The sequence below is a fragment of the Gadus chalcogrammus genome, chromosome 12, assembly GCF_026213295.1.
Source record: "Gadus chalcogrammus isolate NIFS_2021 chromosome 12, NIFS_Gcha_1.0, whole genome shotgun sequence".
Taxonomy (NCBI): Eukaryota; Metazoa; Chordata; class Actinopteri; order Gadiformes; family Gadidae; genus Gadus; species Gadus chalcogrammus.
In genome coordinates this window covers 20,316,289-20,342,794 of record NC_079423.1, presented here as the reverse complement: position 1 = coordinate 20,342,794, position 26,506 = coordinate 20,316,289, and the positions used below count along the sequence as shown (strand labels likewise).

General features: G+C 41.2%; 1 protein-coding gene across 5 annotated transcripts in view; it reads right to left on the bottom strand.

Moving 5' to 3' along the window:
• oma1 (OMA1 zinc metallopeptidase) overlaps nucleotides 1–26,506 on the bottom strand; it is an 84,454-nt gene that overhangs the window by 47,622 nt on the left and 10,326 nt on the right. For all 5 annotated transcript variants that reach the window (XM_056604558.1, XM_056604555.1, XM_056604556.1 and 2 more), the window contains exon 3: nucleotides 16,683–16,856. In XM_056604558.1, the coding sequence (XP_056460533.1) occupies nucleotides 16,683–16,856 (174 nt within the window). The remainder of the gene's footprint in view (nucleotides 1–16,682; nucleotides 16,857–26,506) is intronic.

Here is a 26,506-nt window from a genome sequence, read left to right as displayed (position 1 = left end):
AGGGTTAGAGTCCTGAGTTTGTTTGTATAAGGGTTAGAGTCCTGAGTTTGTGTATAAGGGTTAGAGTCCTGAGTTTTGTTGAATAAGGCCTTCGGTCTGGGCTAGAGTCCTAGAAGCTGGGTTAGAGTCCTAGAATATTGTCCTTTAGGTCGGGTTGTAGTCCCGACTTGGGTTCCAGAGAGACTGTTGATCTGATCTTAAATACATTGCACTTTCAATTTTACTTACTAAAAAGCCTTTTTAACTTTCAATTTAATTTTCTCTTAAATACATTGCACTTTCTATTTTACTAATTTCTTGCATATGTTTTCTTTTACTTATGTATAATTTTATTTTATTATATGACAATGTTTATATGTGAAGCACTTTGAGTCTGCCTTGTGTATGAAAAGTGCTATATAAATAAAGTTGCCTTGCCTTGCCTTTACAGACCACCAAAAGCATCCGCCGTTTTCCTCAATGAATACTCATCACTACTTACATCTGTATGTGCAATGTCCCCCACTGTTATCATCCTTGGTGATTTCAACATCCACATTGACAACCCATCCTGTACTTTTGCTAATGACTTCACATCACTTCTGGACTGTCTTGGCATCACACAACATGTCAACCTCCCAACCCATAACAAAGGTCACATTCTGGATTTAATCTGCTGCACTGACATCACTCCCACTAACCTTGATGTCATTGATTTCCCCATCTCCGACCACAAAGCTGTACTTTTTGACATTCATTCCCAACTACACAAAACCAAGGAACAACGGACCATCTCCTTCAGAAACATCAAACTTATCAACACCACAGACCTCTCCACCATGATCAGCTCCTACCCCAACCCTCCCCCAGCTTCCTCCCTGACTGACCTGGTGACTCACTACAATAACTGCCTCTCCTCCTCCCTCACCACCCTGGCCCCCCTGAAAACCCGCTCAGTCTCATTCACCCACACTGCTCCCTGGTTCACTCCTCATCTGCGCCAGCTCAAAGCCACTGGTCGTCGACTGGAGCGACTCTACAATAAGACTCAACTCACTGTACACCGCCAAATGTATTCGGACCACCTCCATCACTACAAGAATGCCCTCACCACTGCAAAAACCTCATACTACTCCAACCTCATCAACACTGGTACAGGCAACAGCAGAGTCCTCTTCTCAACAGTCAGCCACTTACTTCAGCCTCCTAAATCCCTCCCTCCAGACATTTCCACCACCCAATGCACTGCGTTCCTGGACTTCTTCAGCTCTAAAATCAACACCATTCACCAACAACTGGCCTCATCTCGCATCCCCTCTGATGATCCACCCTGGATGATCACCTCTGGCCAACCTCTCATCAGCTCCCTCTCTGACTTCACCCCAGTAACAGAACAGACCGTTTCAGAACTCATCCGCAAAGCCAAAACCACCACCTGTCAGCTCGATCCTCTTCCCACCTCCCTTGTCAAAGCACGTCTTCCGTCCATCTCCCCCATGATCACCAACATAATTAACTCCTCCCTCACTACTGGTACTGTACCCCCCACTCTCAAGCTGGCTGCCATCACTCCCATCCTGAAAAAACCTGGTGCTGACCCAACTGACCTTAACCATTACCGGCCCATCTCCAATCTCCCTTTCATCTCCAAAACAATTGAAAGGGTGGTTGCCGCACAACTACAGTCCCACCTCGACACAAACAATCTCCACGAACCGTTCCAATCTGGCTTCCGTCCAAAACACAGCACTGAAACAGCCCTAGTCAAAATCACCAACGACCTCCTCCTTGCAGCCGACTCTGGATTACTCACCATTCTCATCCTCCTCGATCTCAGCGCAGCATTCAACACCATCTCCCACCCTCTGCTCCTGGACCGCCTGGCTGGCATTGGGATCACTGGTGCTGCACTCTCCTGGTTTACATCCTACCTCACCGGCCGTCAACAATTTCTTCAACTAAGCAACCACAAGTCTGGGTGTTCAGGTGTCTCACTAGGTGTCCCCCAGGGGTCAGTCTTGGGTCCACTCCTGTTCACCACTTACCTCCTCCCGCTGGGCACTGTGATGGAAAATCTACATGTTATGTTCAGGGTCTTATAAAATGTAATTCTTAGTGTTTCATGTGATGTAATCTGGTTTCACATCCCGTTCTTGGAATCTTGCTATTCTGCAAGGTCTTCTAAAATGTAATTCTTAGTGTTTCATGTGATGTAATCTGGTTTCACATTCCGTTTCCATGTTGTCTGTAGTTTGGTTCGGGCCTGTTTTACTTGACCCCCTGGGGAGCGTAGAGAAGCAAAGGGTGATAAGGAACAGCCTCAACCACCTTTTGCCCTCTGAAGAAACTTCAAGCAATAGATTAACATCTGGTTAACAAAGGTTTTTGGTTTTATGGGGGGGACACCCCCTCCAGATGCCAACCCAAGTGAATAAAAACTCATTACTTTCAAACACTCAGTGGACTTCTCCCCAGCGTACCTTCAGAGAATGAAGTAACACGCCAAGAGAAGCTCTCATCTGAGGCCTCAGATTATTGTAATGTATGCCTGTTATGTTGTTTGTTGATGCATGTTGTGATGTATCTTTGTTCGTACTTTTAATACAAATATATATAACCACTAATTGTCAACAGTATTGTGTGCTTTTTGCATCTAAATATCTCATCTGCTTAGACGCAATATCTGATACAGAAATTGCCACGACAGTTTGGGGGCTCGTCCGGGATATCTAACCTGAAGATTCTAAGAAATATCAGCTTCCAATACAGGTCTGAGGATTCGTTCTCAGTCCCAAAGCTCTGCTTCGCCTCCAGGTGGTAACCAAACCAGAGGTCGAGGAAAGGGTGCCTGTGGGGATAAACTAGTGGTTCTTCAGTACGATATCGAAAGGAAAAGGAATTCGAGCAGGTGAGATCACAATACTGTTAAAGCTTCAAAATAAAATCCGTTACAGGAACGGTATATAAATGTTTCGGTAAACGTAAACTTATATCTGAACTTAGGCCTCGTTCAAAGAAACTTTGTTATAGGAACATGCGGTAGCTCCGTTTCTCTTCCGTCAATATATGGCTATATAGGTAACAGAAAGGGCAGCTAGGGTCTGTCAGGGACGGTAAAGGGAAACCCGTTGAAGCGCGGTTGGTGTTATATATATATATAAATAATAATAATAGGTATTCATTAATAAATATATGTATATGTGTGTAGTAACAAGGAGGTTTCGGCGATATTAGATAATTTGTTAAATAATAACTAGTGTAAAAGGATCTAAAATATGGGGAACAAATCCGGAAAAACTGAGATAACGGGACCTGCGAAGGTGATGTTGGAGAAGCATGGTGAAGCGGCTCTGGAGGGTTTAAAATATTGGTGCAAACCAGTGTTGTTTTTGGCAGGCATTTTAGATTTAGTTTTAGTCTTAGTCTTTTTGACGAAATGCTTCTTAGTTTTAGTCCCATTTTAGTCATTTCTATCTTTGAAAGTTTTAGTCTAGTTTTAGTCTGACGAAAACTCAAAAGGTTTTAGTCTAGTTTTAGTCCGACGAAAACTCGTCCACCAGCCTCTCTCTGTAGTGTATGAGTGTGTGTGTGCCGTGTGCGTGCAGGCGCAGCTGCGCGCGAGCACACGAGCCAGTGTTGCGGGGGGGGGGGGGGGGTGGAAGGGTCCCACGTGACGCGTTTTATCCAATCAGGTTGCTTGGATGCTCCCATTGAAACCCATTCTATTCTACGTGAACCACCTACATGTAAGCCGCTAGAAGCAGTTAAAATCGGAGCGGACTAGAGCGGACTGGAGCGGAGTGAAATCCCCGCTCCGGCCTTTGAATTTAAAACCGCTCTGCGCTCCAACCCGCTCCAACGTATTTCTTCCGCTCCGCTCCACCACCCGCTCCACGCTCCGCTCACATGCTCTCACTAACAATTTAGTCTCGTCTAGTTCTCGTCTGACGAAAATGTCTACATTTTTCGTCACATTTTAGTCTTTATATGGCTTTGGTGACGTTCGTCTTAGTCTCATTTTCGTCATGGAAAAAAGGGGTCTGACGACGTCATTTTCGTTTTCGTCTTGCCTGACGAAAACAACACTGGTGCAAACTGGGTTTTCCTGAAATGGGGAGTTTTAGCTTAAAACGATTACAGGAGTTAGAGAAGCGATTGTTGGAGTCAGAAATGAAAAAGAAAAGTTCCAAACTATGTTGGTGTTCATTTTATTTGTGGGAAAGAGAGGGCCAGGATAGAAAAAAAAAATCAGCCAGGGACAGAGAGCGTAGAGAGTGTAGGGATTTTTAATCTCAATGTCACCCGAAATATAGACCCGGACCTGGACTGCACCGGTGGACCGCGTGCGAATCCCCCTTCTCCTCCCCCGTATGACAACGCCCACAAAGCCGCTTCATCGGACAATCTCTACCCTGACCCCGAAGAAGAGGAGAAAGCCCCCGCTCGCAGCGCGAGAGAAGATAGGCCTGCAACTCGTAGCCAGGGGAATGCTCCACAATCATTCCAGCAGGCGACGGCCACACCGACCAAGCGGGAACCCGTCGCCAGCCGCTTGAGAAACCAGGGAATGGCGTTCTCCCCAACTCTTAAACATGGGGACGTGATGGATGGACAATTCCCCATGATCGAAGTACTGAACCCCCAGGATGGCAGTCCAGCATACGTTTTCCGTGCATGGAGACCCAATGACATTAAGGACACAGCGGAATGGCTCCCAAACCCATCTGCAGTGGGAGGGGCTGCCTTCGCCACAGCCCTTCAAGAGTTGGTCCAACAACACAAGGCCTCCATCAGCAAAGTTCGCCAACTCTGTACGTACAGCCAAGGCGACATGCCCGGGAGGGACGAAGCCAAGAAGCTCCAGCTCACCCGACTGGAGGCCCTGGAGAATCCTAAGCCCAACCGTCGCAACAGAGACCAAAGAGGCGACCGGCCGAAAGAAAAGAGAAAGGAGAACGCCGGACGATGGAACTGTCATTATTGTGGAGCCAAGAATCATTGGATCAAAGACTGTCCGAAAGAAAAGAGAAAGGAGAACGCCAGACGATGGAACTGTCATTATTGTGGAGCCGAGGATCATTTGATCAAAGACTGTCCCAAGGAAAAAGAGAGAGGCAAAGATGGAAGGGGGCATTCGCATTGACGGGACGCCGGAGCAGGACAGGTCCAAGGAGGAGGTATGAGCACCATAACACAAACACAACGCACACAAGCACCACATCCAAATTATTGTTGTATGGTTCACCAGCCTTAAGCGAGCTAATCAGCTAAATTTAATATTAGATATGGTTATTTTAAACAAAGGGCTATTGTAGACAGTGGATACTAGATTTTTACAATCTATCACTATCTATAATAAGAACCTGGTAATACCATGGAAACAAACAAGGCTTCCTTTTACAGTACAGTTTCAGCTTAATTACTGGGTAAATTGTCGTGTCTTACTTGGTAACGTCGCAGAACGTACATGGTACAAGTTTGTGTTGACTGCATGGAAAAGGGAGTAAGGTATTACAAATTATATGGTAAGAACCTGGTAATACCATGGAAACAAACGAGGCTTCCTTTTACAGTACAGTTTCAGCTTAATTACTGGGTAAATTGTCGTGTTTTACTTGGTAACGTCGCAGAACGTACATGGTACAAGTTTGTGTTGACTGCATGGAAAAGGGAGTAAGGTATTACAAATTATATGGTAAGAACCTGGTAATACCATGGAAACAAACAAGGCTTCCTTTTACAGTACAGTTTCAGCTTAATTACTGGGTAAATTGTCGTGTTTTACTTGGTAACGTTGCAGAACGTACATGGTAAAAGTTTGTGTTGACTAGATGGAAAAGGGAATAATGTATTACAAATTATATGGTAAGAACATGCTAATACCATGGAAACAAACGAGGCTTCCTTTTACAGTACAGTTTCAGCTTAATTACTGGGTAAATTGTCGTGTTTTACTTGGTAACGTCGCAGAACGTACATGGTACAAGTTTGTGTTGACTGCATGGAAAAGGGAATAATGTATTACAAATTATATGGTAAGAACCTGGTAATACCATGGAAACAAGCGAGGCTTCCTTTTACAGTACAGTTTCAGCTTAATTACTGGGTAAATTGTCGTGTTTTACTTGGTAATGTCGCAGAACGTACATGGTAAAAGTTTGTGTTGACTAGATGGAAAAGTGAATAACGTATTACAAATTATATGGTAAGAACATGGTAATACCATGGAAACAAACGAGGCTTCCTTTTACAGTACAGTTTCAGCTTAATTACTGGGTAAATTGTCGTGTTTTACTTGGTAACGTCGCAGAACGTACATGGTACAAGTTTGTGTTGACTGCATGGACAATGGAATGTATCTATTATAAATTATATGGTAAGAACCTGGTAATACCATGGAAACAAACGAGGCTTCCTTTTACAGCACAATTTCAGCTTACTTACTGGGTAAATTGTCGTGTTTTACTTGGTAATGTCGCAGAACGTACATGGTACATGTTTGTGTTGACTGCATGGATAATGGAATATATCTATTATAAATGATATGGTAAGAACCTGGTAATACCATGGAAACAAACTGCTTCGTACCCAGTATTTAAGAAGATGTACCATGACACTAGAGGAAAACAGATTCCTGCAGATGTTGTTACCAGGTAAGTAATTCCATAGTGGTAAATCGAATAAACCCTTTCTAAATGGGTGTAGCTATGAATAATAATTAAGAAAAAGTATTTTATTGGGAAGTACTATGCTAATTTCTAGATAGTACATCATTAAATTTGGGCTGTTACCAACATAAACCTTGGATAATAGGTGTTTCTAAGAATTGGTTGCCTAATTTCCTAGGAAGAACACAATGTCGGAGTTATTACGAACCTAAAACAGTTACAACTACACGCTACTTAGTTGAGTTGATGGGTAATAGTGGAGGTTTTACTTGGTACATCAGCTGTAATTCCTCTGTATTTACCTTCTTATTACCAGTGGTAATTACACAGTAATACACTATAATTTACCGGATAATTCCTCTGTATTTACCTTCTTATTACCAGTGGTAATTACCCAGTAATACACTATGATTTACCATGTATTTACCGGGTATCTACCTCTGTATTTACCTTCTTATTACCAGTGGTAATTACCCAGTAATACACTATAATTTACCATGTATGTACCGGGTAAATACCTAGTAATTAGGGGACTGTAAAGGGAAGGGTTACCCCATAATAATGTAAGGTTTAGAAGTTAAATATTTGAAAGTTGTAGAATAAATTCATATAATTTATATTGGAGTTAATTTGCTATAAATGTACTTACAATTTTTAGTCAGTTAATCATTTACATATTTATGTTACACAATTATCACATATTTACATGTTTACATATTTAACACAGTCAGGATATTCTGTTGAATCTGCCTCTCTGATTCCCTCACTTTTACCTCAGTCTAAATTCTAGCTTCTGATTGGTTAGTTCAGTCACGTGATGGGTCCGAACATGGAAGTGTTTGAAAATAGATTAACGGCGATATTTTTTTTATCGCGCGATAAAAGTTTTGCGTTAACGCAGCCGTTAACGCCGATAACGGCCCACCACTAATATACATACTAGGGCTTTGACTTTTGCCAGAAAAATCATATTCGAAGTTTGTTTGTTTATTAATATTCAAATATTTATTAATAATATTTTGACCATTAAATGCCTTGAGTAAGACCTGGATTGGGCTTTGCAAGGTTTGTTTACCGGCGTTGCTATGGTTACCGGTCTTGCGTGTTCCAACGTTTTATTAGGTTTCTAATAAATCGCTGTCTAATCAATACTTCATTCACTGCCTCTTCCGTGGTCATTACAATATTATGAATATACTGCGTCGGGTTATCCGACGTCTCTCCCTCTTGGCCTGCCCATAACAGGTTCGAATATTAACCCAATTATGCCTAAAACGCCTGCTAAAAACGCCTGCTAAAATCCTATGCTATTCTAGGAAAAATAACCTAATTTCCTGAGGTTTTTCTGAGAAAATAGTAAGAATTGTCAACGTCTACATAAACCTTAATATCTAAGCCTCTGGAGCACCTAGAAACATGAAATAAAAAGCATTTTAAAGGTAAGAACTACAGGTTTTATTAAAACATGCTCCCTGAGCACAACCATAACAGCAACATTTTAAAAACATTCTCAAAACAAGATTAAGAAGAAAAAACAGTATAAATCAATGATATAAAATACAACAAATAACATTTTAACCAAAGCATGGTAAAGGCACACCCCTGACCTGCAGATCCAGCAACAACTTCACGCTGGTGTAAAAGTTGTCCATGTAAACACACAAGTTTGACCCAAAATACGGTTTAGCCAGGTATGACACAATCCGGTAAGCCAGGCCTGTCTCGGTCTTGCCTGCAATGGCCCCTGTGTAAACTTGAAAATTGTTTATGTAGCCTGTATTGCTCTGCCATGACCCACACCTTTATCCCCCACTTCACCGGCTTCATGGGGAGGTACTGCCGGAAGGCAAGGCGTCCCTTGTATTTTACCATGGACTCATCCACGCTCACAAACCCATTGACCTCATAGAGGGCCTGGAACTGATGCAAGAGGAGGTCCATGAACCGCTGGATCTTCCACAGATTATCGGATTTATCCAAGGCAGGGACCAAGTTATCTTCTAGATGGAGATATCTGAAAATGCATATATGACAAAGAATTTGAGCCTGACATTTATTTCCATCATTGTGTTTATTTGTATTATGTTATTTATAGTATTTATATTCATAATTGTATTACTATTTATTCATTATTCCATTATTGTATTTATAACTAACATCATTGTATTTATTCAATATCAACCATCATCACCATTAGTAATTGCTATAGCACCACTATCATTACTGGCCATTCCGTTTTCTAAGAGAAGAGAATGGAACTCGGAAGAGAGCACAAGAAAAGAAAACATAAATATTTACCTCCAGATCATGTCGAAACGGTCCCTTGACATTTGTTTGGTAGAGCCACTTAGTTTGCCTCCAGTAATCGCGGCGTGCTGGTAGCTTTAAAATTCCAAAGCAAAGACACAGCCCGAGGAATGTTTTCATTTCTGTTTTCGGGACCGGGGTCCACTTGAGGTCGCGGGGGTCTGAGCTCGTACCTGTTGCGCGTACCGATTCGTTGGAATCCGATCCAGTGGATCAACCGGCACAAAATCATTCTCGTCCTCATTCTCATACTCAAATCCCTTGAATTCTATGACAATATCACTGCCATCGCTATCAAAATCCTCCATGTTAATTGCTACTTCTCGGTCGCCAGCTAGACGCGTCACTAAAAACAAACATAGAATATCGCGTGGCTATATGATTGATTGACGTGATTTTCAGCCAACCAAAGCTCGTTTTGGTGGTCTCCTGATCTTTACCAAAGCCTTAAGACCCACCCCATGTGTATTTTTAACCAACCAGAGTGAGTTATATGCTGCATTCGTCATGAAAACAGCATGTGTACAAAATGCTGCGCTACGCAGCAACCGGCAGGAAAGCCTATGTTGCGCTACGCAGCAACCGGCAGGAGGGGCTATGCTGCGCTACGCAGCATCCGGCGCCAATGGGTTAAGGGCTGCCTAATATTCGTTAGAATTTTGATTCATTTTTTTGATATTCGAATTATATTAGAATAACGAAGTTCGGAGTCAAAGCCCTAATACACACACAGGGTTTTTTCTAAACAAGGGAACAGGGGCGCTGCGCCCCGATACTCCCGGCGTGCGCCATCCTACCGAAATGCCGACTGAACCTGTCAGACTTGGATCTGTACTTACATGCTGCTGTACAACATACACTATTTCTCAAAACGATCTTTTCTCCGCGGAAATATCCCAACACCACCACCTGACAATGTGACTGATCCTCAAATAACTTATAATTACTCCAAAAATATTCCGATCCGAATTGACATGCTAACGTTAAAGTTATTAGCAGCTAGCTAGCTAGCTACTATGTATTTGAATGGGTTTTTGGTCTAGGCGCTAAGATGCTAAGCAAGTATACAAGACCATTCCAGTTCTCTCTGCACAAAGCGGTTTCAATGAACGACAGAAATAAACAAATGCTGAGTGTTGATCAAGAGTTTTGCGAGAGCAAAACGAACAGTCGAACAGTCGAACAGGGTTCCCTGTTACCAGGCAACCCGTAGCAGGGAACTAAATGGCAGCTGCACGGCCGAATTAGCCCAATAAAAGTGTGGTAACCCAGAGAACCAGCTACAACATAGTTTTCATCCAAACGAGCCGTCTTTAGCGAACGGTGAATTGCATTGGCTTCTACGAGCAGTCGGCTTTCAGCCGCGAGCTTAGGGACCGTCTGCAAAGTGCAAAACTGAATTGCATTGGCTTCTACGAGCAGTCGGCTTTCAGCCGCGAGCTTAGGGACCGTCTGCAAAGTGCAAAACTGAAAACGACAACAATAGTAACATTTCTATAGCGTCGCCATTATTGACTCTAGAGCCCCAAAACTTGTTCCATAGAGGCATGGCACAGGAGGTCTACCATGACTAACGCTACCCTGAACCACCTCCTCAGGATCAGTATTGAGGGGCCTGCAATTGATCAATTTGATTTTGACAAGGCAGTGAGCCGTTGGGGCAGTCTCAGGAACAGACGGCTGCTGTTGTGATTTGTCCTACTTAATAAAAGTTTAGCCAATATTTTTGAAATTTGTTGTGTTTATTTACAGGGTAAAGTTGTACAAGTCTACCAAAAGTTGATAGTATTTAGTACTAGTACTAGTACTATAGTACTAGAGGGAAATATTTCAGTCAGTCTTAAAGGTGACATAATATGGTGTTTTCCCAACAAGTAAACATTGTATTTGATTTCCAGAAAACATGTTTTTTTAAGCTGTTGGCTGGAAATAGCTTTTAGGGAAAAAAATGACTGACTCCTGGAGCTCTATATCTATATAATATAATAATAATATTAGAGGGGTTGACACTAAGGTTTCAAAAGAACTTGCCCATCGGGCAAGTACAGGTCAGGTTCAACTTGCCCGAAGGTAATGTTCACTTGCCCAAATTAATATCAGAATCGTGAAAGGGCCTCTTTTTGCCAGGCACCCGGCCTGTTTTTGGGGGGGCTCAGAAAAATCATCCTTGCTCAGACTGAAGCTGAATGTTAGCTTCCACACATGTGTTTAAAAAATAACAAACTTCTCTTTGTTTACTTATTTATCGAGCAGTCACATCGTGCCAGGAAGTGATTTCAGTCCACCATTGCAACCTATTAAAGCAGGGGTTCTCAAAGTTTTGACAACTGAGGGCCAATTTAGGAACCCAAAATTTGACTGAGGGCCGCCAAAGGAAAAAAATAATTGGCGGGAAACGTCATCAGCATCCCAGTGGTCAAAAAAAACATTGCACCGTGGACCTCCAGGTGTGTGGTCAAGTGAGGTCTAAATCACGAAACTGAGGTTCAGCCTTTCTAAGTAATGTACAGTCGGATTAAAACTAACAAATGTAAAAGGATTTAATTGAAAACTAGAGTCGACTTTTCTCTTTATAATTATTTATATTTGTTTAAATTAATATTGATATATAAAAATATATATATATTATATATATATATATTTTTTTATAACTTGCGTAATTATGTATGTCATTGCGGGCCGCCAGGAATGATTCCGCGGGCCGCCATTGGCCCGCGGCCCGCACTTTGAGAACCAATGTATTAAAGCTATCGCCAAGTTATATGTAGACCTGCATGATTTTATGCAAATGTACATAACTAAATGTCAGAGGTAGTAGCAAAGATATGTATTTTTTAACTTTCAAGTTTCTTGTAGCTCTAACTGAATAATCACAATCGCGTTTCAAGTAGTGTTGTCAGTCACGATACTGGATTTTCTAACTTCGAAACTATACCTGGAAAAATAGATATTTTAAGTTTTTTTCAGGAAAGAACATACCCAAAGTAAGTAGAGTATATCTCCACAACTGCAAGGGCGATGATGTCATCTTTGTGCCAGTGAAATATTCAATGGGGATAATACTTGGGTAAGGTGAATAAAGCCATGGAACACAGCATAAGTGGAAGATAACATTTCCACCTGAAATAATTATCAGTTGGTCGTTATCAGTTGGGAGCGCTGTCTTACTATGAGACACAAATAAAGGTAGATATCTTACAATTTTGACACTTGACACCTCTATTTAAAGTTCAGGGCAAATATAATAGAATGCACCAAGCCAAACATTCGCAAATAAATATATGGCCACTAGATTGCGCTGAAGAATATATTTTCTGATTGAAGGCAATTCACCTATTTCCTAAGAAACCTTCTGTTATTCATTGATTGAAAACACCATGTTTACTTACAAAATTTGGCCCAGACACTGGATAATCTGTTTATGGTGGTTTTATTCGATCAGAATCAACTTTGTGGACAAAAATCACAAAGGTAATATTTCATTTTTGGTTGTTAAAAGAATAGGGAACGTTTCTTCTTAAGTTGTTATTTGCGAGTTTTAGTCACAGAATGATATGGTTTGGACTGTTAGAATAAGTGAAGGCTCAGCTTTCATGTAATATATACCGTATTTTCCACGCTATAAGGCACATCGGAGTATAAGCCGCAGCAGATAAATTGAATTATGTGTACATATATAAGGCGCACTGGACTATAAACCGCAGGTGTTTTAATGTTTAATTACCATTAGGGCTGGCCCGAATGCCATTTTTCAGGCTTCGAATACTCGTTTTTTTTTTCACTTTACCTTACTCAAATTAATGGTAAGGTTTAGCCCTAAAACCCACTATATCAAGGATATTTTTTTTATAGATTTGATTATTTTAAGTAATCTACTTTTCTATACATATATTATGAACTTATTTATTTATATTATCAATGTATTTATCTATTTATCTAAACAGCAATAGCTCAATGTTATGGGTATAATATGAATTAAAAAAAACACATTTACCTGTCAGTAAATGCCTGCTAACCTATCTACCCATCTATCCATCTCTCGATCTATATCTATAATCTATCTATCCATCAATTATCTCAATTAAATTAACACAAGCTAGCTAGACTACGATACACTTTAAACGCTCAGTTTACTAGCTAAATTCGATTAAACAATTAAATACAGTACAAATATAAACTACGATACACTTTAAAAACTCAGTTTTCTAGCTAAATTCGATTAAACAATTAAATTCAATACAAATAAAAACAAGTGTTATCTGTATTATGTTATTTCGTCTTGATGAGCGATACTGTTTTTTGAAACCTGCCTGGCAACGGACAATCGCGTCGAACGATGACGTAATGTTTCGACGCGAATTACATAGGCGGTACAACTTTGGTGTGACAGTGCCACTCAATGAGATGGAAATCCAGACCGAAGCATCATCGACACGCCCACACAAGTGGTGTGAGAAATACAGACTTTCTACTCATCATTCACAAGGTAGTCTTTTTTTCAGGAGATTTTCAGGATACCAATGTCAGGATATATTGTTCACACATACGGCCGATCATGAGAATAACAGGACTTACGCGTACGTGTGAAAGCAGCTGTAAAGGCGCTTTAAGCTAAGTCGTGGTTTTGGCAAAATTCCTGTAAAATGTTTGCAGTAAGCACTCCACTCCCTCGTCCCCATGTAACCACATGTTTTTCCACCGATCGAATACATAAAAATGTCTGTCCTGGCAGTCCTCTTTCTTTTCTTTTTCTGCAAATATTTTCTCGCTTGCCGTTTCTGGGTGTAAGCTTTTCCTGGCACCAATGGGATCGGAAGCTTCCCCTGTTCCGCCATTGTTAGGCAACACTTTAATCTTGCTGCCTTTCCGTGAGGGCGCGGAGAGCACTGCCTCACTGTGGAGCTATCTCTCCTGAATGGATAAGGTGATGTTTTTGGTTTCTTTTATTGCCGAGCAGAGAGGTTGGGAGACTGATTCCACTGACACTCTATATCAGGCATCTCAAAACGGCGGACCGCGGTCCGGGCAGGGACCAAGTGACGGTCCTATCCGGACCCATGACCAATTTAAATAATGCAGTTGTTTTTTTTAAATGTTTTTTTTATTATTTCACTATACAAACCATGATTATGTTAATAAAGACATTTCTCACTGAAATACAAATTGAAAGGCAGAATAGTCGGTAGTACCGCATAAAAACAGCAAAAGTAATGATCTTCACAGAGCGAAGATCATGCACTCACCGAACTCCCCCCCCCGCCCCCTCCGTCTGTCACAGCATGTGTGTAATAGCGTCACTCAAAAAATAATAATCAAATCGTTTGTTTACCGTAAGAGCAATTTGGAATGAGAAAATGGCTTGCTCGAAAATTAGGAAAGTTGACCACGAAAACTGACATTTTAAAGATGAATGGACTTACCAATTCATGTTAATTCTCACGCAAGGCAGAACTAAACCTTTGTTGTGTCTTTTATGTGTTGAAACCGTGGCGCTGATAAAAAGCGGGAAGATTAAGCGGCATTACGAATCCAAACACGGATCCTTCGAGAAAAATAATCCCCAGAAGTAAGATTGTGGAAAAAATCCGAGCTGAGAGCTCAGTATGAGAGGTCTACGCGAGTCTTCACACAATAATTTACAGGCCAGCAACATGCAAATTAATTCTCACTTAAGATTACATGGATTTTGGGGCCACATAAAAAAACTTTCAGTGACGCGACTGAATCCGAAATGTTATCAGATGATACACTGTCACAGCTTGATGCGGCTGTGCAGAGTGCACCATGCATATCCTTAGCCATTGATGATTCTTCAGATGTTACGGATAATGCCCAGCTTTTGGTTTACGTGCGATTTTTTCATCAAGACAAGAAAGAGATCTTTGAGGACCTGTTGGGTCTAACACCACTTGAGACACACACAAGACGAGAAGATGTTTATGAGGCTATTAAGGAGATGCTGTCAAAGAGGGGGTTTTCTCAGTCACTACAGATGAAGTACCTGTTTTGCTTACTTGAAATGTAGGCCTAGTGTACCTGTTTTGCTTACCTGAAATGTAGGCCCAGTGCACCTGTTTTGCTTACTTGAAATTAAGGGCTAATGCTCTTTTTGTGTTTATTTGAAATGTAGGCCTGGTGTGCCTGTTTTGCTTATTTGAAATGTAGGCCTAATGCACTTTGTTTACTTGAAATGCAGGCCTGATTTACCTGTTTTGTTTACTTGAAATGTTAATATGCGTTACTTTTTCTAAGGAAATATGTTGTGTTGATTGTATTTGACAGAAGTACGCTATTAGGACGTGGTAGGTTAGAGGTTCGGACCTGTCTTTGAAAGAATTTTGAGTAACTGGACCTTGTTCAATTTTAGTTGAGGACCCCTGCTCTATATGATGGCTGTCACAATATCGTCTAATTTTAAACTTATTTTACAAATAATATTGCTTACAGCGCCTTTAACCGATGCCCAGCTCTGGAGGATACAGTGTTCTGTCAAGTTTAAAGATTCAAAAGCAGCCTACTCCAGATATGCCGACTGCTAGCAATTGAAGACATAGAAATGTCGATTACCAGTACTATAGCTTGTCCATGTCCTTGTACTTGTCGTGGCGTTTCATAGTGTCTTCTAATGTTGTACTCTTTGGTTATAGCCATGTTGGCTCCACATACAAGACAAACAGGTCTGTCTTTTGCAAAGATATTCTGCCTCCCACCTGTCCAGAAAGCTTCAGTTTTCTGCCTTTCTTTTCGCCATTTTTGGGATGGGTAGCACGGTGCCAGTAGCAGCATGAAATTGCCATGACTCATTGCATGAGTCATTGCTATGACTACTGTCAACAGAGGGGAGGGTGTTTATGTGTCCTGTACTGATTGATGCACTAAAACACGAGCAGAGCATTCTGGGATTTGTAGTATTAGCGGTACATGCGCTGTAAAATACCAGCGGGCCAGCTCTAGTAGTCATTTGGTATTGCCTCGCGGGCCAAATATATTTACACTGCGGGCCATATTTGGCCCGGGGGCCAGAGTTTGACACTACCCCTGGTTTACATTTATATCCCAGCTGTACAGCTTGTTATAGAGGGGTTAATACTATTATACTAAATTACCGTACTCAGGAATTGCACACGCAAACACCAGGGATGGAAATTAACACTTTTTGTATCACTTAAATTGTGTCACTTACTTTCCAGTCAGGTCCGATCAAATTTGCATATTTAATACATTCGTCAAACGTCGCTGCACAGTTCCACAACCATTACTGTCAACATCCGGCCCCCTTCTTCTTCTACGCCTATTTTGCTGAACTGCGACTGTCAACATCCGGGATAATATACCAGTAACAGGGCTCTCCCACGCAATTCAACCCATGCACACGCTCACACGCCACACTTCTTATTTCTCACGCAGAGGAATTACCAGGATAGCGCCCACGGACATGCCCTCTTTTTGACACTTTTAAAAAAATGTGTGGCAGAATTTCTAAATTGTCCGGGATTTTATTAAAGCCTCATACATGTTCACATTGAATTGAAAATCACTTTTCCTATCTATTGTTACTATTATATTGTTTAAAATCTACGCATGTATAAAAAAAATATATAGCGTATAAAAAGATGGTTGGTAAAAAAGATGAGTGGCTGGTAGATTTTTAAATCTACCTGCCACAGTGGCTGGTGGGCAAAAAAGTTAATTTCCATCTCTGACACACACACACACACACTGACTCACAGGGAGGACAAAGGCGTTGACTGTGGGGTCTTTGACGACGTGGACGCTCCAGGGGATGGAGGACACCTCGGGAACGTCCTTGTTCCTATCGGCCAGGTGCTGGACCACCCGCTCCACCAAGCGATGACTTGGATCGTCTCCAGGGACCAGCTGCTCCGCAAACTTCTCCAAGTACTAGAGGGGGGCCACAAATGCATTCAAACACAAAAATGTGAGCGGTAGATCCAAAAATCAGGAATAGGGGGGCTCACGGGACTTTTGTGGCGGGAATTTAAGCCTTTGTGGGCGGCAAGTTGGCAGAGAGTTGTGAGACAAACTGGTAAGTCCTTTTTGAATATCATTTATTATCCCATTCAGATATTATATATATATATATTATTATATTCACCTGACTGTCATCGTATGACTAAATGTTAACTTGGTGTATTATTGCCGTGTCATGTAAACAGAAGTCCGGAGGTTGCAGCTTGATAGCATTATCATTCGCTAGCATGCTCGCTAATAATAGTTAAAGGGGTAGTTCGGAATTTTGGACATGATTCCCAAGTTAGCCTTGGTGTTCTTCATCATTGGAGACAGTTTAACACATTTCATTCAGTCCTTCTAGTTGCAGAGTCAAGCTAGGCTAGCACTAGGGCTGCAACAACGAATCGATAAAATCGATAAAAATCGATTACTAAATGCGTTGGCAACGAATTTGGTCGTCGATTCGTTGGGTCGTGCGATTAATAAGTTACTCATAGGCACAGAGCTGTTTACAGCCAGCCGTCGACAGGTTGGTTCATGGTTCATGCACGCCCACAGCGAGCTTTAGTGTGAGCGACCACAGCTTGTATTTTGGTCATATCTTAAAACTGGACTGTAGGCCTACATTAAAGTGTTGTACCTTCACTGTCTTTGGGTTAAAAAAACTCCTTCAACTCAGTATCCGTCTAGTCCAACCGAAAACTCTGTCAGCTGCTGCTGCTGCAGACGTTGTGTAGACGGGCTCGGAGTCTGCACCGCGTGCATCAACAGTCATTCAAAGCAGCGGTGGTAATCACACAACCGGACGGTGTAGAAAGTCCCGTCAGTTAAAAATAGTAATGCCGTTTTTAAATCCATGTTAAAATCGGCAGGATATAGAGCTAGTTAGCTTAAAAAAATAAAACTGACCAATGGTCACAAACAGTGTCAAATGTGATGTGTTCAGGTCGGCTCAGTAATATGATTGATACGTTCAAATGCAACAGAAAAAAAATAATAATAGAGATTTTGGTGAAAACTTGTTTTCCCAGTAATATAAAATAAATAGATAGAATTATGACCTGTTTAATGTCCTATCTTGAACTATCATCATCTTATCAGCAATTAAAGCAATATTACAAGTTATATTTCAAGGAGTCTCGAAAATGGTATCAATAGGTTTGACCGGTTAACCATGGACATCCCTTATATACATATAAAAGTATATCATACATTGTATGTTTTTTTTTGTGTTATCCCAGTTATATTTTTTATTATTTTTTATTATTTAATATTACTTTTAATAGTTCCGGGACGTTGGAGCAATAACCTGGTGTTTTACACTTTAGTCTGCACTGTGAAATTGAATTAATGTTCAGTTTTTGAATAAAGATGCGGCAATTCCAATTTTCTTTTTTTTTTATCCGATTCATCGATTAATCGAAAAAATAATCGACAGATTAATCGATTATTAAAAGAATCGTTAGTTGCAGCCCTAGGTAGCACACTGCAGAACACCCAAGGTAAATCAATTATAACGCCAGACTATAGATGTAAATGTCGGTGTTGATAGAATATTGATAGAAATAAAACTAACCTTGCATCGCATGAAACATCGCATTTTGAGGGACTACTTTCTCTGCAGCAGCGGAATTTAACCTATATCAGTTCACCGCTGCCGTAGCCTACTACCAGGAATATAACACTGCTGCTAAGACACAGCAAGTCCCTCCAAATGCAATGCAAGGTTGGTTTTATTTCTAACATTATTCTTTCAACACGGACATTTACATAGACCGTCTGGCGTTAGTTGATTTGCCTCGGATGTACTGTGGAGTGGGGAATGATGCAACTTGGGAATCAGGCCCTATGTCCAAAAGTCTGAACTATCCCTTTAACAGTAAACATTAGCACAGACACAACCGGACTCGTTCATTCAATAAACTGACACGCGGAACCGCTTGCTCTCCTCGCTCGTCCACTCACTCGCTGAAGTCACTCACACACACACATACGCGACTCTCATAACAGAAGCGTAGTGTGTACTGAATGCATGTTGATGATGTTCAGTGGCGTGCACAGGTAGACCCAAGGTGGTGCTATAGCACCTGCCCTTTGCCCCCTGACCCAATCAAGTGCCCTTTTGAAAAAAATAAAATAATCAGATTTTTTTTTTTTTTTTTTTTTAAACAGTGTATGTGGCCCATGCCGACATTATCATCTATAAAGGCTCGACAATTAAAAACGTGTGATAATAATGGCCCAATATATATGCCCCCCCCCCCCCCCCCCCCCTCCTCCTCGCACACAACTCTCTTCCTTTGTCAACGTGAACACGCAGAGCGGACACAAACGGAGGCGCGTTGCAGCTGTAGTTCACAGCTGCTGCCCACACACACCTACTCCCCTGCCCTGCCCAACCGGCGATGTAACACATAAATGAATTGAGTCTAGAGTGTATTGTTTGCCCCCTAAGCCTCCTTTCTGGATACTGTGACTGAGGAGCTGAAGTCCCACTGCTAGAATCATTCAGTCCTTCCACCCCTTCACGGTACATGCCAACTGGGTAAGCACGCCAAATGCAGAAGCCAAGGAAGCCGTCCACATCCTGATTTCTATGGAGAAGACGAGGACCAGCTGAAGACAGAACTAAAGGTGTTCCACTCCAGCTTTCCTGCAAAAGACCTCAAAGAAATCTTTGCCATACTGAGGGAAAACAGTGGCCGGCTCATCTTTCCTGCCTTTGTGAAGATGATAAAAATTGATGAAACATTGCCAGTGACAACTGCTTCTGTGGAGAGATAATTTTCAAAACTAAACTAAGAAGTCTGTGTGGAGAAGAACGGCTCTCTGACCTTCTCCTGCTTGCTATAGCCTAGAAAAATATATCAAGATCAATCATAGGTCATCAACATCAAGACATGGCACTGAGGAGGATGCTGCTTTAGAAAAGTGGTAATGATCACTCTTCACTTCAAAATGACACTTTAATGTGCCCTTATTTTTCCCTGAGCACCTGCCCCCCAAAATGTCTGTGCACGCCACTGATGATGTTACACTTCTTATAGGGGGTAACTACATTGACACGACACCGGCTTCCTCCATCTTCTTCGCCACCTTATTAAATAAATCGCCGTTTTCCGACGGCGAAGACAACACGAATATCGTCTCCTTATACTTACAGCTCACGCCCCCGGGAAAAATCTCGAGCATTCGCAGAACGCATAATCCGATTCCAAACAGATTGATAGGGGACTTAGGGGTCTTAATTATACTATGAGTAACTCAATTCGACTTGAGTCCGACTAAGGTGTATACTTGCATCTTAATAATCCAATCATAGTCGGACTAAGCCAATAATTAGATTTTCTTGAGTGTCATGTAAACGCACTGAGTGAGGCATGTTGTGGGGGAATTTAGCCTGGGGAAATGGTGAAAACAATATGCCTTTACTGAAAAGTCCCTCAATAGGGCTACGTGTAGTATAGCTGAACATTGCAACTGGGGAATTAATTTTTCTGTCTTTTTCTCTTTCTTGTTAAGTTAAGATATTTTGAAATATTTTGTAGTGGCCTGAATAATAAAATAATTTGGCTGATATATATTTGTATTGTTAGTTTATTTTAGGGTTTTTTCAGGGTTGTGGTAATTTGCAAGATGACTTTAGAGGATTCACTGCAAGCAATATACAAGTAATATAATATAGCAGCATCATCTCTCTCTAGCTAAGAAGGCTTCTTATAGGGCCAAAAGACGTAGGGTCATCAGAACTGTAAGGGACATAGAGAAACATATCCTTAAGGAATACGAGGAAACTCTGCATAAAGAAAGTGCAAATTTATACCCCTGTGTGAATAGGGAACCACCCTTCACAATCTCTCACGTTTGCCAACTAGATACACCACCAGCTTCCCGTGTACACATGGAAAAATAGACGGTAGTTCAGATGCCAATGATGAAGTTGAATCAGATTATGTACAAATGGAAAATGATCATACAAATGGTAGTGTAGCTAGAAGTGATGGAGATTAATTGGATTCTCACTCTGACAGTGATGAGAATCAACCTAGTCAGGATCTGCTTATAACCCTGCGTTCACACCAAAAGATGCATTTGCTGCCCGAACGCGTTGACGCCTGAGTTTTGCGGCGCGTCAAATCAAGTTTTGCGGCGCGTCAAAGGTTTGCGGCGCGTCAAAAGTTGAAATATTTCAACTCGAGCAGCATTTGACGCACCGCAAAATACGTGAACGCGCCCTTCGCCCGTGCCCGGCAGCGGGCACGGGCATGCCGCGCCGCAAATCAGATTTTGACGCGCCGCAAATCAAGTTTTGCTGCCCGTTTTCTCGGCAGCAAATGCTGCGGCAGCAAAGCAGCAACGCGTCTCTACATTCACTTTGAATGGGATCACGACGCGCGTCAACTTTTTGCATCTTTTGGTGTGAACGCAGGGTAAGGAGCTTAAGATATTGGGCAACATCCGTCACTCCATGACGTATCCTGAAACAAATGTCAGGCTGGGGACTGACTCGAGTTATTGTGATATGATTGATGAGGAACATCACTTTAAACAGACACTCAGTCCTTTAACAGGGATTGTAAAGATGGTTTCTTCATTCTCAATAGATAATATGCATCTCTGTTGTCTTGGGTTGTTGAGAAAACTGTTGAATATATGGTCAAAGGGCAATCTAGCCACTATAGGCTTCCTTCACAAACTGTTGACAGTATATCAAGCAAACTGCTGGTGTTACATTCCCACATCCCTGTTGAATTAAATCGCAAGCCAAGAGTTTTGAATGAGCTTGATCATTGGAAAGCTACTGAGCTCCGATCCTTTATGTTATACTGGGGTCCTGTAGTTCTGAAGGATTGCCTTCCCAGTGAGTTTTATGACAATTTTATGTTATTTTCAGTGGCCATGTATTTTTCACCTGAACTTTCTGGTCAAATGGTTGAATTAGCACATAGATCGATGATTTCCTTTGTGAAACACTTTGGACAGCTGTATGGTAGGGATGAGATTGTGTTCACTGTTCACCAGCTTATACATTTAATTGATGTATAAACAATTTGGAGCTTTAGATAATGTTTCGGGATTCCCTTTTGAGAATTATCTTGGCCAAAAAAAGCATATTTTACGCAAGCCACACAAACCTCTACAACAGGGGCCGTATTCACAAAGGATCTTAGGGCTAAAAGTAGGTCCTAACTGGCGAATTTAGGAGTAACTCCTAAAAATAATGGGCGTGTCACTCTTAAATTTAGGACTCCTAACTTTTTTCACTAAGAGCAATTCACAAAGTATTTTAGGACTAAAAGTAGCACCTAAGTCTAGGAGAGCTTAAAAGTCCTCAAGAGGACTCCTAACTCAGTAAGACCTATTCACAAAGAATCTTAAAATGCTTGCGAGACGAAATGTTAGGGTATTCAACTTATTGTGGAGTTAATGCGCGATGCAATAACATCCCCGAATAACAGGAATAATCCGATTAGTCCCGAAATAAAATGTTATAAAAATTATAAATTATAAAAAAATATATATAATTTATAAAAAATAAAAATAATTGCGCCATCAAAAGACGAGGACGTGTTCGTCAATAGGAAGAAAGTGCATTCCATCAACACGCAGGTTGTTTTTGATGCAAATTTTAACATAGCCTACTGGATGTTGTTGCAAAGTGGCCTGGATCTTCAGCTACCCATGTTTCGTGCATTTTAATGGTGAGCGGTCTGAGGCAGCTTTTTGAGATGTACCAGTTGGGTGTCACTTGCTGGGTGACAGTGACTATCCAGCAAGACGTGGCTCTAGACACCCTACCTCAATCCACAACCGGGAGCACAGTTCAAGTGTAACATGTAAGTGATTACGCAGATTACGCTTAGTCCTATGCGTAAAACACATCGTATTGGCTCTTTGCTAGAGCACACAAACATACACGAAATGTTGTGGAGAGAGGAATTGGGCAGATGAAACGTCGGTTTCATGTCCTCCACGGCGAAATACGCCTCACCCCAGAGAGGGCAAGCACAGTAATCACTGTATGTGCCATTCTACACAACCTCTGCAAGCGGAGGAACATTCCACAGCCAGACGATGATGATGATGGCGATCAACATTACAAGGAATTTGGCCGTGTGGAACCGAGTGGACAGGCATTTAGGGATCACTTTGAAAACACATTTTAGGTAAACACCTTGGCACAAATCAGTCAACACTTGGGTAGTTCGTAACATTTATTTTCTTTTAGATTTTACGTATTTTTATTGTTTGCTTTCTCTCTCTCTTGAACGTGCAGGCTACAACGTCATTATCGTGGTCTGCACAAAATTGTCATCATGCGTGTATTCTGCTAACTGCACTATAACTACTTAATAGGAATTCATTTCTAGCCTAGGCTATTTCCTTGTTTTTCGGTGATTCAGTGGGCTCGTCTGAACAACCAATCACCGAACTGACTGCTTCTAAACTCGTGCACGAGAATTGACGTAATCCATAGCAACGGCGCGTCACTCTTAGAGTAGGTCTCAGCGGCTTTGTGAATAACTTTTAAGAAAAAACTCCTACGTAAAATGTTTTAGCGCGAGTTAGGAGCACTCCTAGCGGTAAGATAAAATGCTTTGTGAATACGGCCCCAGGTTGTCAGAAATGCCACGTGTTGAGCTTCCATTAGCAACAGATGAACCAGTCTTCCACTTCCTCGACATTTCAATGTTGCTCTACAGCAGGGGTTTTCAAAGTGTGAGAGAGTGAGCCCCCCCTCAGAGAAAAAAAAATCAGCTGAAAAATGTTCTAAATACCTGTGTTTTGAAAGCTATTTTAATTATTTTACACATTTTAAACATCTCTGATCATATTTTAAAACATTTGAAACATTTTTTTCATTTTTTTTTTTTTCATTTTGCTAAAGTTAGCCAGCAATATTATTTTCTAGGGCTGTCCCCGACTCTGAATTTTCTGAGTTGAATCAGATCTGCCTTTTCAGTCCAGAGATTCGACTATTCGGCGGGGTTTGTTTACCGGCGTTGCTATGGTGACCCTTAATTATTATAAGCAACTGAAAAAGATGCCGGTTTGAAACTAAAACTGTGATTCTGAAAAAAGTATAAATGCTATCAAAATTCCGATAGTATTGAAGATACAAGTGTGTAGATTTGTTTAATGGTTTGAACGATGGTAAACAGTTGAAAAAGGAATAAGTTACGATGCCTAGAAGTAGGCGTATCAGAATGGGCAGACGTCTTCAATGAAAACAGCTGAAAACGAAGCGGTATGAAACTAAAACTGTGATTCTGAAGAAATTTTAAATGATATCGAAATTCTGTTTAGATATTATTGAAAATACAAGTGTGTAGATTGGTTAAATGGTTTGCACGAAGATAAACGGTTGAAAATTGATTTAGTTATGTTACTTCTACAGTTGAAGTACAACTGATGATTTGTATCATCGACTTTCAGGTTGTTTTCGGGTTGATTTTTTTCTCACCTCGCGCCCCCCCTGAATAACTCTGGCGCCCCACAGTTTGAAAACCACTGCTCTACAGTACACAAAGGTCTCCAGTAGTCGCTTTACCTTGTCTACAAAGCAGGGGGATAATTGGATTGAGGTGGGAGATACAATTGCATTAGTGCAGAATATAGTCCGAGAAGAAAATGAGGTCTATTGCCGCTTTTCCACCGCACATGTAGCTCGACTCGACACGACACGACACGGTAGCAGCACGGGTCATTTTCCCCCGCAAATAGTACCTCCTGGACGTGGGCGGGGTCGGCTGCGCGAAAGGGCCGTGACGTATTTTTGTACGCGACGCAAACAACACCTACGCAACCCACACATGGACAGAACCCACATAACAACAATGGAGGACATCGATAACATTACTATTATTAGCTGGCATGTTGAAGAATTTGAAGAAGTGGAATATTTTGGCTGCGGCGCTGCTATGGCTGTTACCAGCATGGTTGCCATGTCGCTCTCGTGACTTCGTCACACTCTCTGGCCAATCAGTGGCCGGCCGTCTGCCGACGTCACCTTTTAGCATCGGCTCAGCTCGCTTGGAACCTAGAGCAAGACGGTACTAAAAAAAGCAGCCACTTCAGGTACCAGATACCATGTTTTCGCGGTGGAAACGCAAAAAATGCGAGCTGAGTCGAGTCGAGTCGAGCTGGTACCATGTAGTGGAAAAGCGGCATATGTGATTTACAGAAAGTTCAGAGATCAAAAATCAAAAATTACACTTAACCCTGTGAGTCCTCATGCGAGGTACATTTACGGTTAGAGTTGTGTGATGTGTCGGCGTTGGTAAACTTAGCTGTATTTAACGTAAATGTGTTCTGTATCCAGAGTCAGAGGGAAATAGCCTCGTAGCTATTCCAATAGCTCATATGCAGTAGCATAGCAAGTTTATGACATCTTATGAATCATGAGTATTTTTCTTCTTTTTTTTTCATCATTTATATTCTAATTTAATTTATTCTACACAGAATGGAAAGTGAGGTGGTGCTTTGGGCCGTTGTACTTCTTCCAAATGGCAGAACTGTAACAGTTCTTTCCAGCTGGTTCAATCCAAAGGAAGGTACATTGTCCTGTTCCCCAAAAAACATGAATTATACAAAGGCCCGTGTCCGGCTCTTAATTACTTGTGTTAAGTAGTTACATCACTATTGTCTTATGTGAATTATTCCATATCTAAGCCTGTCAATTCCATTTGTGACAGAATTAATGGCATTACTTTTATATCAGTCACAAATGGGACTAGTCAATCAGGTTAATTGAAGTGGCAACCTTGATGCCATTTTGTTCTCCTTTCTGGTATCTAAGGAGAACCATTAATTGTGGGTGTGTTGGGGTATTGTATAAGACAGGGGTTTTCAAAGTGTGAGAGAGTGAGCCCCCCCTCAGAGAAAAAAAATTCAGCTGTGCCCCCCCCCCCCCCCCCATTTTTTTTTTTCTAAAGACCTGTGTTTTGAAAGCTATCTTAATTATTTTACACATTTTAAACATCTCTGATCATAATTTTAAAACATTTGAAACATATTTTTTAAACATTTGAAACATATTTTTTAAACATATTTTTTAAACATTTTAAACATATTTGTGCGTTTTTAAACACATTTCTTAACACAATTTAACAACTTTATCGAAGCATGTTTTAGCTTAACCTTTTTTAAATACATTTGAACATCTTAATCTGTGTAAACTGCCAGTTTACACAGATTCATTCAGGGTCCCCGACTCTCAATTTTCAGAGTCGAATCAGATCTGCTTTTTCAGTCCAGAGATTCGACTATTCGGCGGGGTTTGTTTACCAGCGTTGCTATGGTGACCTAAATTATTATAAGCAACTGAAAACGATGCCGGTTTGAAGCTAAAACTGTGATTCTGAAAAAAAGTATAAATGCTATCAAAATTCCGTTTGGATAGTATTGAAGATACAAGTGTGTAGATTTGTTCAATGGTTTGAACGATGGTAAACAGTTGAAAAATGAATGAGTTACGATGTCTGGAAGTAGGTGTATCAGAATGGGCAGACATCTTCAATGAAAACAGCTGAAAACGAAGTGGTATGAAACTAAAACGGTGGTTCTGAAGAATTTTC